Source organism: Lynx canadensis, chromosome A3 (genome assembly GCF_007474595.2).
Source record: "Lynx canadensis isolate LIC74 chromosome A3, mLynCan4.pri.v2, whole genome shotgun sequence".
NCBI classification, from domain to species: domain Eukaryota; kingdom Metazoa; phylum Chordata; class Mammalia; order Carnivora; family Felidae; genus Lynx; species Lynx canadensis.
Genome location: NC_044305.1, coordinates 116,736,737 through 116,750,979, shown reverse-complemented (window position 1 = coordinate 116,750,979; position 14,243 = coordinate 116,736,737). Strand labels below are relative to the sequence as shown.

The 14,243-nt window shown below is 52.3% G+C and overlaps 1 protein-coding gene across 1 annotated transcript; it reads right to left on the bottom strand.

Moving 5' to 3' along the window:
* Positions 1–4,619: 4,619 nt before the first annotated feature.
* On the bottom strand, positions 4,620–13,637 carry PCARE (photoreceptor cilium actin regulator). The gene is made up of 2 exons (XM_030311380.1): positions 9,907–13,637; positions 4,620–4,810 (listed from the first exon to the last, which is right to left on the bottom strand). The coding sequence occupies exons 1-2, from the start codon at positions 13,635–13,637 to the stop codon at positions 4,630–4,632; spliced, it is 3,912 nt and encodes a 1,303-aa protein (XP_030167240.1). The 3' UTR covers positions 4,620–4,629.
* Positions 13,638–14,243: the final 606 nt, after the last annotated feature.

The following is a 14,243-nucleotide window of genomic DNA, read 5'->3' as shown; positions in this document are numbered from 1 at the left end:
CTCAGGCTCCTGTGTCCCAATTCCAACCATCAGGAGTAGGACCAACTCTGGCTCCCCAGGGTGACTGTCGCATTCACCACACCCCTCCTTTCTCCTCTGGTCACCTGTTTCTTTGATTCATCCCATCTCAGGTCTCAGACCCACCAGGTTTGCCTTGGGCATTACCTGACTCTCCCTGGTGCTGCCATTCCAGCCAAAACAGATTGGTGGCTTGTGTGCAAAACTTCAAGGGTATCTGGGATTCAGCATTCAGAACCCTGGCTCCTAGATGGCTCGAATTCTGTGGTCACAGGGCCCACAGATTATCCGGGAAGTTACTTTCTGAAGCCCACGAGAGTCATCCAGCCAGCAGTGTCCAGGGTCCCCCATAAAATTGAATTAGATGGCTGAGCGAATTAACCGTTTGCTCCACTGCGTGTGCAATGCATCTTTAATTACATTTCATAAAAATGTCGGGATGGATTGATGGAACTTTCTTTAAACTTCAGGTAGGCACTGGGAGTAAACCACAGTGCAGTATAACTTGTTCTGTTAATATAGGCCCAGAACACATTTACTTTATGGCAGTTCAACAGAGGCTTTGATGTGGGGCTACTTAAAAATATATTACCTTTGCAAGGCTTTCCTTTGGAAGATACAGTGGGTCTTGGCAGCCTATAAGCTGTCAACCAAATGATCAATTGACAAACATGTTCACACTTATAAGTCACTGCACCAGCTCTCCTGATACATGCAAAACACTGGTTTATTGTAGAAGAAAGCATGCATTTCTCAAAATCCTTTCATTTGTGGTGTAGGGTTGATGAGACAAGTCTTGTCAAACAGAAGCTTTTCACAATGCAAGAGAAGTCTCTTTGGTCTGTCTGCCCTGCATTTTCTATCCACATGGATTATTTCAGGTTCTGAACTGGGTGTATGATGTGAGGAAAGAGATAGATGCTGCTTAAACAACTGCACAGATCGAGGCTGTGGAGAAAAAGTTCTATTTCCTCTTGAAGATTGTATTTATACTTGCAAGAAGCTATCACTGTTCTGCCAGAGTATATATCTCCTTTTTTTTTTTTTTCTCAATGAATCCTTTTGATGGAACTGGAAAATTGTGTTTCTTCCCTGGGGCAGAACCATATGCTATGTTACTACCATGTTAGATACAGAGCTGAAGCATCTCCCTCTCTGCAGCTCTGGGGTCTCCATGAGTGTTGAGGATGGCTGGACACCCCTGGAAAAGACTTGGTCCAAATAAGAACACGGGTATAATATGTGCCTCTTAAACTGTTATCTTCTTTGGTGGCAGCCTCTCTTGTCTTTATATCCAAAATTTCTTCTTTGTTTCTAACTTTGGGAAGAAAAAGTGCAGACTCATGAGTCCTTAATGGTTGGGTCTATTGGCTTAATTAAAAAATATATTTTTTTATTACGTTTCTTTATTTTTGAGAGGTAGAGACAGACAGAGTGCGAGTGGGAGAGGGGCAGAGAGAGAAGGAGACACAGAATCCGAAGCAGGCTCCAGGCTCTGAGCTGGCAGCACAGAGCCCGACGCGGGGCTCGAACTCACGAACTGTGAGATCACGACCTGAGCCGAAGTTGGACGTTCAACCGACTGAGCCACCCAGGTGGCCCTATTGGCTTAATTATTTTAAAGAGACAAAACAAAACAGACCCTGCTCTCCCTTCTCCTTTGAGGACAAGAAGTGGATTGGGCTCAGCAAGGACGAGGTTCTTGGGTGGAGGTGAGAGTGACCCATCTGAGAAGTTGTGGGATTGGGCTTGTCCCTCATGGCCCCCAGCAGTGTGCTTTCTAAGGCAGAACCGTAGATGTCGGTTTGAGGAAAGGCCCGGTCTCGAGGAGGGTTGAAACTGAGCTGAAGCCACATAAGTTGCCTGTTGTGGTAGATTTAATTTCTTTTGTACAATGTCTAATTCACCTATAATTTGGGCGAAGTCTGGTGGTTGGGATGGTAGCCAAAAAACCACCTCTGTGACCCATCTGCTCCTGTGCCGGCTCGGCACTGCTTCACCTTTGACCTTTATTGCCTCCCAGCCGCTTGGCATTGACAACCCCTCCCCTTACCACAGGGAAAGCTGACTTGGGATTCTTGAAGCCTTTGGGTCCTGGGCCAACACAATGGTCTATGCCAACTAATTGTCTATGCTACCTGGGCCTGGAGGCCTCTCACTACATCACGTATGGGGATATGTGACAGGAGCCTGGCATTGTCCTGGTACAAGCAGGTGCTCGGTAAATGTGGAGGGATGAAGAGGAGTCCTGAACTTCTCCAGGCCTGACAGCAGGAATCCTAGAAGCCCAGTACTCCTCCATTGCTGCCTCCACATAGGAAGGGTGAGTGTCAGCTGCTGCTTGGGGGAGGGGGCAGCCTCTCTCAGAGAGCCTCCTGCCAGGCACACTCATGGAGGTTCATTCCAGACCTTTCTACCAGCCACCCACACCTAGCTTTCATTGCTGCAGCTGGGTGCACTTGGCCCCCACCTACAGACTCAAACGAACCCAAACCTCTAAGAGGCGGCCCTTTAAGAGAGAGCTTGGCCTCACTTCCTCCTCCTGTGCATGTGACTCCCACTTCCTGTCCTGGTTCCAGGAACTAGACTTTTTATCGTCTCTGTGATTACACTCCTACATTGTATCACAATTTCATCGATGGGGTCCCTGTCCAGTCTCCCTTCGTTTCGGTTTCTGCTGTGTTTCTTCAGCCCCCTGGAAGCCTGCCCCTCAACCCCAGCCCAGGGCAGGGTGCGCTTTCTGACAGTCCCTCCCTGAAGCTGTTTACCAGTGAGCTGCATCTCCCGCCCAGCTTGCTTCCCCTGCGCTCAGGCTGGTGCCCAGCCTACCCAGGGCCCACAGCCTCGGTCCCCCTGCGCCTGGCCTGCCCAGGTAAGGAGAGTGGCCAACTCTGTAGCAGGGAAGTTTCTTAAACCTGGCTGCTCTCACACACTTACGCTCCCTCCCATTTCCTGTGGCCCACGCGGTTCCCCAGGTCCACCCACCCACTCACCCTGCACGTAGCCCTGCCCACAACCAGCCCTGCCCCTGCCGGAGCTCTGCTCTGACAGCACAGATACCCAGCAGCCGTAAGCATCCAGCTGGGTGTGCACAGGCATTTCCCAATAGAGGGGTGGGTTGTGGCCCCTCTTGGTGGTTTAATCAACTAATCCTTGGGTGCCTTTGAAGAGATTATCCTCATCACCCCTATTTTAATAACTGGACAAGTCAAGATGAATTCGTTTACTTGGAGTCACGGCCTGTCCCTGGGGGAGGTAGCTGTAGCCCCAGGGCCCAGTTTAACACGTTCTTGAGTCATGATCTATTTCAACAAGAAAGGACTTGAAGTCTATAATTTTCCCAAACTTAAAAAATAGGCTTTGCAGCGGATCTGGAGGATTGCCCCTTAGCTGTACCCCGTGGGCGAGAATTCTTGTCTTTAGACAACCCACTGAGCCTGCACTGAATCACCCAATTATGGCAAATTCTTTTCTAAATAGAAAGCCCTCTACAGCCACCGATGGAAAAATTCCAGATCTGCAGCAGATATCTAGCGCATGGGCAGAGGCAGGGTTTTGGCACGACCAGTCGTTCTTCGTTTCCATCTCAGATCCAGCAGAAGTTGTGCAGATGATTTGCAGATGAATAATGTTGGCCAAGAAGCCCCTGGGGGAGACTGGCATGCGTGCGCGAGCGTGCGTGTGTGTACCCTCTGGAACCCCAGCCCCTTTGGGGCACAGAGAACAGGCTGTGTGTTTGCAAGGCTTGGTTGTACCCACCCAGCTTGAGAGGCATGTGGATGCGTAGGGCAGAGCATGTGAGACACTCCTCTGAGACACAATCTGAGGCCCTCAGCTCAAGTGGGCTGGGAGCTTTGTGTTGAGGGCTTTGGGTCTGTGCTTGGGAGGGAGGAGAGAAGGGTGTGTGTCTTAATTCCACCTTGGTCTTCCTATCTCTGAAGCCCTCGGTGGTGACTTGAATGCTGTGCCACTGTTTAATCTTTAAAAAAACAAACAAACACCCAAACTTTCCAACCCTTTGTACAACTAGACGTGCTTTGGGCAGATGGAGTAATGAAATAGTCATGGGCAATGAAATGGAATGAAAAGCAAAGAGATTCTGGTGCCAGGAACACCTCTTTGATTTTTGCTGTATTCTCTTCCTAGCTGTGTGACCTCAGGCAAGACACTGTTGGGGTGGGGCTGGAGGGGCGCTTTGGTTTTCTTTATCTGCAAATAGGGAGGATGCTATCTGCTTCCTTCTTTGTTGTGAGGATTAATTGATTCCATGAAACTAACCCAGGTAAGACCCCCCCCCCCTCCGGCCCATCCAGCATGCGATAAATACATTTCCCCCCCTGAGTTAAGGCAGTACTTGAAGGATTGAAGAGTGTCTTTGTGGGGGTCTAAAGTTATAGTTAACTTCTGAGCCCCAAGGCAAACCAGAATCTGGGACTGAAAGTGGCGAATGTTTAGAATTTAGCAGACTCTCTGGGCAGTGTACTTTCCAGATCTTTCTAGGACACCTCAATAGGAGTTTGGTTGGTCCACCATCTATGGGGCAGTCTGCTGCTTGGCTGTCACCCATATTCTGGGATGACTGGCATCAGTGTGACCCTGTTGGTTGGCTTGTCAGGCTACTTCCTTCTCTTGAGGCTTGTCCTGGGCGCGGCTGGCTCTGGCCTCCCGCTGCAGCCCGTGGCCCAACACGCAGAGCTCTGGGGGAGATGCATCCAAGCCAGAACCCTTTAGTTCCGGGGCACAGGGGCTGCTCCATGGCTCAGTGTCCTTTTTGGGGCTCTCCTCACTGCTGCTGCTGGGAAAAAGGACAAATGTAGATCAAGAACTCCTCTGTTGTTCCTTCTGCAACCTGCCCCCCCGCCCCCGCCTCAATCCCTATTCTGCCTCTCTCTGTTCTTCTGTCTCTCTCCCACAGGCCTGTGGCCCTTTGTTGTCAGACCTCTGCCCTCCTGCATCAGGTTTGCCTGGTTGGTGCTGTCCTGTGTGCACCTGCGGTGGTAGGGCACCGTGGGAACCCAGCCCCTGGTGTCTGTGCTGACAGGTTGAGTCCTGTTCTTCTGATGCCCAGGATCCTGCTGCTCTGAACAAAGCAGCTCCCTCGGGAACTCTGGGAGCTGGGCCTTTATTTTGTTTTTGTTCTTAAAGCACTTCTTGTTTAATAAAGGGTTAGGCTTAACTCGTTGAATTGAAAACAACGCCAACAATAACAGCAAAAAAAAAAAAAAACAAAACTAAAAAAAAAAAAAAAAAAAAAAACAAAAAACTCACCACACCCTGCTTCACTCAGCTGCCACCCTTTTCCTGAATGGAGTAAAATGGAAAGTGCTTGGCCCAGGCCTGGCATCTGGCTAGAATAGAGCTTTCCAGCCACTGAATGACACAGTGACAGGGGGTCTGGGTGGAGAGGGACAGCCAGTGTGCACTGGGAGTTCAGAATGGAGAATGATCACCACGTGGAGCAAGCTTGGGCTGGAAAGGAGATTGGCTCAAGGGCACCTGGGAGGCTCAGTCGGTTAAGCGTCTGACTTCAGCTCAGGTCATGATCTCATGGTTCGTGAGTTTAAGCCCCGCGTCCGTCTCTGTGCTGACAGCTCAGAGCCTGGAGTCTGCTTTGGATTCTGTGCCTCCCTCTCTCTCTGCCTCTCTCCTGCTCACAGTCTGTCTGTCTCTCTCTCTCAAAAATAAATAAACATTAAACAAATTTTTTTTTAAAGAAAGGGGACTGGCTCGGAAAGTTGCACTGGCTGTGTGCTGGCGGGCTAACCTCATAGTTACTGCTTGGAGGTTGGAGTCTGGCTGTTTGGGTTCAATTCCTGCACTTACTAGCAGTGTGCCCTGTAGCATATTAATCTCTCTGATTCCCAGTTCTCTTCTTTGTAAAATGGAGATAATAACAGTACCCATCTCATAGGGCACTCAAAGGTATCAGTATTGGATAAAGTGTGATATAGTCGTAGCATATTAACCAGCACATGATAAGTGCTCAATAAATGGCCAGCTGTCATTCTGGTGCTGCCACTTTGTAGCATGAACGAGAAGTCTTACCTGGAAGGGATACTAGGGACCACCCTGTCATATGACAGGTAGGCACCTGAGGGCCAAAGTCCCTCAATCAGTCACCTCAGGTTCAGGACTGGACCCAGCTCCTCACATGCACAGACCAGAAGGTCTTTCTCTCTGCCCGTGACAGCAGGTTCTTGACTCTTCCGGGAGCTTCATTACACAGCATGTTTAGCTCTATGTGTTTAGGCTTACATGAGATGTCAAACCAGTGGAGGGCAAGTCTGAGTTTGGATCCTAATGGGATCAAGGTGGCAGGAATGTGGGGTGGGGTGGAGTGGGCACTAAGATTGGCACCAATGTGATTTTTCGGCAGTGAGAGTCTCACTGTGTTCTGCAGAGCCAACCGCATCCAGGTTGGCCTCTGGCCCCATGACCGGTCCCTGCCTGACCAAGTGTGATTTTGTGTGCAGGACCAGCTCCCATCTTACTGACTTCTCCCGGTGCCTCTTCTGGAGCAGGGGAAGCCAGATGTAGGATGCACTTCATCCATGACCCTTTGCTGCTCCCCGATGGGGTAGCTGGCAGGAATGGGAGGGGCTTTCCCGGAGATAGGCTGTGGCGGGTAGTGTCGGTGGAGGTGACAAATGACTTTGTCCTAGAACTGCGTCTTCCCCAACCCCAACCAGGTTCCACATCTGTGTGAGGCTCAGGCTAGAAGGCAGATTTTCCTGGTTGCCACAACATAGCTGTGGTTCTACCTGGTCCCAGGACAGCTGGGGAGGCAGGCTGCCCAGCCACTGCCCTGCTGGTCAGTTGGTAGGTAGCCTGATCCAGGAAATAGGGTCGGGGGGGTTTAAGTTGCAGAGAGCCCCTGCCGGGGGTGGTCCAGTCCAAGCAGAGACGAAAAGCACTGCATTTAGGGGAGAAAGCCTGGACCCTTCTTGAACGCTCACAATGCCCCAGCAGGCTAAGACCTAGAGACGGCACCCCCACCAGGGGATTCGAAACATAAATAACAGTTGGAGCTCAGTAACGGAGCTTCCTGGGTAAGCCTCCAAGGACTGTTCCCATCCCCCTGGGTCCCAAGATTGGGAGGATAAACATCATCATTTTTTCTGTAAGAGGGGCTTGTGCCCGGCCTGGATGATGAGAAGCAGGTCAATGCCGGATGCAGGCCAGTTTATCCTGCACGCCTGCCTCTGCTGCAAGATGTGTGGGGTGTGGTTCATCCCTGCCAGTCCCTGCTGGCGGAAACAGCCCGTCCTGAGTCTTTCAGGCTCTCTGGGGCTGGCTTGTTGGCTAGTTGCGCGATCTTGGGAAATTATGCCTAGTTCCTCGGTATGGTTTCCCATACGCAGGAGGGCAGGAACAAAGGCAGCTGCAGAGGGTGAAACCACTCAGTGCTTTTATAGCTGGAGTACTTCTCCTCCCAGATGCCAGCTTGACAGGGACGGAGGTGTGGAGGGACTGGGGAATGAGCATTTTCCCATCACATCCACCACGTGCTCATAGGCTCACAGTTTGGAGGGGCTGAGAGGTGTGGTCTTAGCAGGAGGCAGGGGAAGGAGTGTGAGCCATTAGTGTGACCTTCCACGCGACCTTGGGAAGGTGCCTGTTCACGGATCCTCCTTTCTTTCAAGCTGCAAGCACTTCTCTCCACCCCCACCACCCCATCTCCCCAAGTATTGAGATTCAGGACATAAAACAACCTTTTAGCCTGCCCTATTCTGAGGAGAAGCCTGAGAGAAGGGCATTATTTTCTTCTTGAACAATTTTATGTTACTTTAGTATTGCTCCTGCTGTTTTAAAATGTTAGTGTTTTTAATTAATGCCATTTTATTGTCCCTGTTCTCTCAAGCTCTTCTCCTGAAGGGCACAGTTTTAGAAATGTAATATCTGAATAAGTGGCTAGAGTGAGGAGTGATGCATTAACATTTATAGAGGTTCTTAGATGAAAAGCACCGTGCTGTAGGAAGCTCATTTTAGATTTAAGAAAAGAGCAGTATTACATTAAGATTCTTGCAAAAATAATCAATATTTCATTTCTTTCAAGTGGCTGGGGAAGTTTATATAACTATAATAATGCACAACTTTCCCTAGATAACATCTTTATTTAAAATTGACTGCCGAGGACTTTGTAAAAAATTACCATTCATGCCTCAACAGATTGTGAAGTCTGTAACGCGCATCACTCTGGCAGAAATACACTGCTGATTGACGCAGTGGTGGGCGTTTTGAAGATAGAAAGGACCGTGCTGGTCGAGCTTCGTCCGATCTGATATCAAGACACATTGATAAGAGTTCTTCTCTAATAGGTCTCAGATAGACAGATTTCTTCCCATGCCACATTCTGGAAAAGATGCATGTCCCCATGCACTCCGTCCACTTGGGCATATGTGCCTTTCCTTCTGTGTGCAGGTAGTGGTGCAGTGTGACTCATGGCCCATCGCAGCCTTGTGCCCAGGCCTGCCCACATGGCCGGGCCAATGACATGCAAGCCAGCTGCCCTCACCAGAAAAGCACACATGAACTCAGTCTGCTGAGGGTAGAGATGGCAGTCATTCCACCCGGTTCTGGTACTCAGCGCCCATGAAGAGTCTTGCTCTTGCCCCACACACCTCTGAACGGGGAGGCAGAGGTGAGGCTAGAACAGAGGAGAAGTGGAGGCAGGCTTTTGGGGGCGTGGGGAAGCCAAACATTTCTATCGCACACATCCAGGACGAGCCATCTCAAGGCACGTCCCCTGGGTGTCTCTGAGACAGTTTTGAGGGGGGGAATCTCTGAGGTCAAAACTATTTTCATAATAATATCAAGATGTTATTTGCCTTTTCCACTCATTCTTCCGTGAATGTAGAGTGGAGTTTTCCAGTCTACATGACGTGTCATATCACACCAGATGGACTGCAGAAGCAGATTTGAGAATTCCACCATTTTTCCGTGAGGCCAGACATGAAGGGATTTGCAAAAATATAAGACAATGCCACCCTTTTTGCTCAAAAACATTTTTTTTTTGTAGAAAATATACCTACTTTTTATGTTAACATATAATGGGGTCATTTAAAAATGGATTCATAAACATTTTAAACATTTCTCAATTTTAATTTATAATACAGTAAAAAGTGATAGATACGACCCACCTACATGAAGGTTCTTTTGGGGTCTCTCTAATTCTTGAGAGTTTAAAGGGGTCCCAGGACAAGGAAGTTTGAGGGCCTCCCACATAGATATTGGTCTACTTTAGTAAACTAGAAACTACAGTAATGAGGACGCTGGTTCCAGACAGGGTGACAGTGTTTCAATGGAGGGTGTAGGGGCATAGGAAGTCACTTCATCTACGTTTCCCTAAGTGCAAAATAAAGGGGGTGTGTGTGCTTGGATTAATGTGATTATTAAAATTTTTTTTTTGTTAAATGTTTTTTAATGTTTATTATTTATTTTTGAGACAGAGACAGAGCATGAGCAGAGGAGGGTTAGAGAGAGAGAGAGAGAGAGAGAGAGAGAGAGAGAGAGAGAGAGAGAATGTCTGAGGCAGACGCCAGGCTCTGAACTGGATGCGGGGCCCAAACCCATGAACCGTGAGATCATGACCTGAACCGAAGTCGGACGCTTAACCGACTGAGCCACCCAGCCACCCCTAAACTGTATTTTTCACACAGCAGAACTCCTTTCAATTAAAATCTTTCTTGGGAACTTGAAATGAGTGACAGATGAAGGCACAGCTGCTCGAGGAAGGGGTGGGTGGCAGGAGGCTGGATATCCCCCAGCCCCTTTTTCCAACTGCCTCTTCCCTTGGAGCACAGTTGGAAAACTACTGACCCAGATGATCCCAAGGACCCAAGGCTCTACTCTGATTACCGCAGGGCCGGGGCCCACGACCTTCCTTACCTGCTCCTGCTGAGTGGGGATTCACAAGCGTTGCTGGTGGCACCGGGGACAGGCAGCGGGAGGCGGAGACCTGGCCGGCGGTCAGAAGCTGTCCTCCTGACGAAAGGCTGAGGGTTGAGGGCACCCAGGGCCATGCCCCGCTGTGAGCCCGCCCTCGGCCGTGGCCCTGAGCTGCTCCTCCAGCATCCTGCGGGGGTCCCACGAGGGCCCCCGGCTTCAGGTGGCAGCGATGGTGGGGTGAGCAGGTGGGCAGTCGAAGGTGGCAGCGCAGCTTCAAACAGAGAGGAGGTGGCTGGACAGAATATGGAACACGTGTTCCCAGACACTTTGGCTGTGGCTGCCCGATTGTTCTCAGAACCTCTTGTTTCCTGTCCCTCAGTAGGGGACACTGGGGGGGATGGGGAGGCGCCAGAGGAAAGGGAACTTGCTTCTGTGTGCTGGGTGGGGGGGCTGGAGGCCTTGTGACGTGTGGGTGGGCTCGTGGGGGGAGGGCTGGGCGGCTTGTGCTGCCGTGTTGCTGGGGAAGCTCCTTTCTTCGTTGTTGGGGGGCTTAGCACCTTGGGGCTCACCGGAGGGCTGACAGGTGGGCTGGAGGAGCCGTGCACAGAAGGAGCACTTGGCCGGGCAGGTCTGTGAGAGGAGGGCTGCCTCCTGACTGCTCGGGGTGTCCAGTATCCCCTTGAGGGAGAGGCCTTCCTGACCAGCAGGGCGCTTCTCTCCTGGCTCGGTCTTGGGGCCTCAGGAGAATGTGGCCCCCGTGTTGGCCTGGCCAGGCTGGGTCCCAAGGTCCTGTTGTGCCCAGATGTGTGGCTGGAGTGGTGCCAGGGGATGGCCTTCTGGGGATGCTTGGACAGGCTGGCAGCCTTGTCTGCAGGTGCCTGACTCGGAGCCCCGCTGCCCTCCACCTCTGGGTTTCTGCTGGTTGCTGGCAGGTGGTTAAGGTCCCAGGTGAGCTTTTTGGTGCTGCAGCCGCTCTTGCTGCCCCCTGGCCCTGTGCTGTGGGGCCTGGTGGGGGCAGTCGTGCTCCTGCTGGGTAGCAGGTCAGTGGGGCTCATGGAGGCTCTTAGCTTTGGGGAAGCCCACGTTCTCCGGGCAGGGTCAGCTCCTCCCGGCCCTGGCACATGGGTCTCCTTGGAGGAGCTCCCTGCTGGCTTGCTGCTTTCTGGGGGCTCCAGAGAGGTGAAGGATTTGTCCATCAGGACTTCCAGAGGTGGTGGAGGGAGATGCTCTGGGTCCTCCTCTGTTTCACAGTTGAAATTGAGATCCTCACTCTTGGATGCTTCTGCTGTGAGCACAGGGGGAAAAATAGGAGGTGGGGGCCTCCAGTCTGGCCCCACCTGGAGGGGGTCTCTGCTTGCTGCTGGAGAAATTTGTGGCTTTGGATACAAAGGGGCAAGCCCCCTGTAAATGGGAAATCTGGGAGGCATGATGGGGACCCCCCATTTCCTGAGGCAGGGGTTTGGCCCAGAGTCCTTGGAATCCCCCAGTGTTCTCAGACTCTTAGTGGGACTGAAAGTTTCAATGAGTTTCTTGACCGATGTTCTGGTGGGGCAGCCCCTGACATTCCAGTCCATGGCTCCTGGAGCCTCACTGGCCCTCTCACCCGACGCAATGGCCGCCGGAAGCCCCTCAGCTCTCCGCCACCAGGGCTGTTCACTCTCAGGGCGGGGACCGCATTTCTGCAAGATACTTTTGTCCTGACTTGGCAAAATGCTGAAGTTCTTGGTGAGAGAGGCCTTCAGCTTGCTGATGGTGTTGCTCGGGGTGACCCTGCAGTTGTCGGGCCTCAGAGCCGCTGCTCTGGGCTGCGGGACCTGCCCCGCGCTCTGCCCCTGCTGTCGTGCGCCCAGGGCGTAAAATGCCTCCAGCCTCTGGCTGAGGTCTCTCTGGACCCTCCGCAGCTCCTGGAGGGTGGGGTCCTCGGCCTGGCTCTTCAGACAGCCCTCTGACTGGGACCTCCTCTGCCTCACAGGGGCCCTCCTGCTGCCACTGGCTGTGCTGGGTCTTGGTGGGACCACCGTCCTCCTGTCCTCCTCCTCAGGCCAGTCCTGGGGCCCCGAGGGCACAGGGACAAACTTGATCCTTTCGCTGATTGCTTCCTTCATCTTCAGAATCATTTCCTGGGCTTGGGGGCTCCTAAGCCTCCTGGGGTGTGGCTGAAACAGGCTTTCCGGGCTACCAGGTGAAGACCGTGGCCTTGGTTGGGAAGAATTTTCCCGCCATGCACAGGGACTCATGCTGCTCGATTGGTCTTCCTCCTCCTCTGGGCTACTGTCCTCACCTTCACTGAGGGAAGACGTGCCCATCAACCTGGGGCCTTTAGAAAAACGTGCTTCCCTGGAGATCCCAATCCCAAGGGAGTCACGCCAAGTGCTTTTGGCCATCCCCAGGGGGCTGGAGGTAGTGTTTCTTGGGCCCGTGCTGGAGGGGCATGGGCCACCGGCCCCACCCTGTGCCTCTGGCTGAACCTTCGCCGTAGGAGGTCTCGAGAGCGGGCAGTCCTGGGGTCGGTCTGAACCCATCTGGAAAGGACTTTGCTGCCAGGTGTGTCCCGAGAGCCTGGCTTCCGCTGTGGCTGGAAACGCTGGTTTCCATTCCGCGGGCTCCGGCACTGAGTCCCAGCTGGCTTGCTTGCCCAGCTTGTCGGCCAGCTGCACAGACTCATTGTCAGCACCGATGCCACTGTCCTCGGAGCACAAGGGCAGACCCTGCATCCCAGGGTCGCTGTGGCCACTCACCAAGCTCTCCAGTTGCCCCAGAGCCCGCAGGAGACATTCATCCACACCCCTCTTTGTGCTCAGCTTCTTTCCCATGTGGCTCGCGGTGGCATGGAGGTAACTGCTGGAGCTCTCCAGGAAGCTGCCGGTGAGTGAGGCCACCATGCCCCTGAGCACCAGCAGCTTGCTGACTGTGTGCTGCAGAAGCTGTGGTAGGAGGTCCGGCTGCTCCTGGGGCTCTCCTTTCCTCAATGGCCACGCCAGATCCTCCCTAACTTCTTGGAGGAGCACTTCTCCATCCTTGGAGATCTCCCCCAAGAGCCGGTTGACCTCATCAAAGCACAGCAGCAGGAAGCTGACCATGGGCTGGAGCAGCTCTTGGGTCTGGGTGGCCTGATGGGTGATGCACAGAATTGCTTCATATTTGGAGAGGCTGGAGTGGAGGTAGGTATAGGCATGCTGGTGCGCTTTCACCAGGGGCTCGGGGAAGTCCACTTTGCCCTGAGGCTCGTGAGCAGGAATGCTGTTTTGGCAGCAATGGCCCTGTTGGCCACATGTGTGGCATCTCAGCATCCTTTCCTGGGTGTTACTTTCTTCACTGGCTTCCCCAGAGGAGGCTGCCCCTGGTGACCCGCGGGAGCTCTGTGTCTTGGACGGAATGTCCTTAGCCATGCGGCTTTGTGATTTGCCCAGGTGGGATTGGGAGGTTTTGGCTTTGGGGGGCAGTCCTTCCATATCTTTCCCTTTGCCTGCAGTGGGATCTCTTGGGAGCTGACAAAGACCTTCAGCCGAGCTTTGGGTCTGGGAACTTGGCTGCTCCTGTGCCAGCCTCTGTCCCTGGGACAAGCCTCCCCCAGAGTCATAGCAGGTGGAGGTGGGAAGCAGCGAAGGGGTAGAGCATCTTTCACTGCCCCCCTGACGTCCCGGCAAAATTGCTTTGGGCTTTTTAAAAAACTGGATGCCACTCTTAGCGACGCTATTAACAAGGTCATTGTGGGAAGGTGTGCACCCCATGATTTCAGCTTGTAGTCATCTCCCCGCCCCCCCAACACTCTTCACAGTTTGCAGAGAATCAAATTTGAAATAGGAGGAACAAAAGCGAGCCTTACTAATCTGTCCGGGCAATTTCCAGGCCAGAATCCTCTGAAGTCCATGGTGCCGGGTCCTTGGAATCAGTTTTCTTTAGTCCCTTGGCCCCACCATGAAGAGGTGGTGGTGCCTGTTGTCTTGTTGCTCTAATCTTGAACCCTCTGCTGTTAGTGAGCAACAGGGCAATTCTGAAGGACCCCAGTCTCAGGGATTATGGGCCTGCTTCAGCCCCGGTCCTGACAGATGTGCATGGCAAGTGGAACTTTAAGCCTATTAGGTTAATCATGCCCTAGCCAGTCAGCACTCCCAGTGTGTTCTAATATAGAACTTCTCAGCATTTGCTATCTTGGGAAGCGGATTATTTTTGCACGTGCTTATGCTTTTAATTCTGTTCAGACGCCTGCCATATGAAACCTAGAGAAATGAGCCATAATTGCAAAAAGCTCTGGAAGAGACACATTTGTGGAAGAGAAGGGAGGGCTCGCCAGCTACAGATCCTGGCAGAGAAGTGACCTTCACAGTTTAATAAGG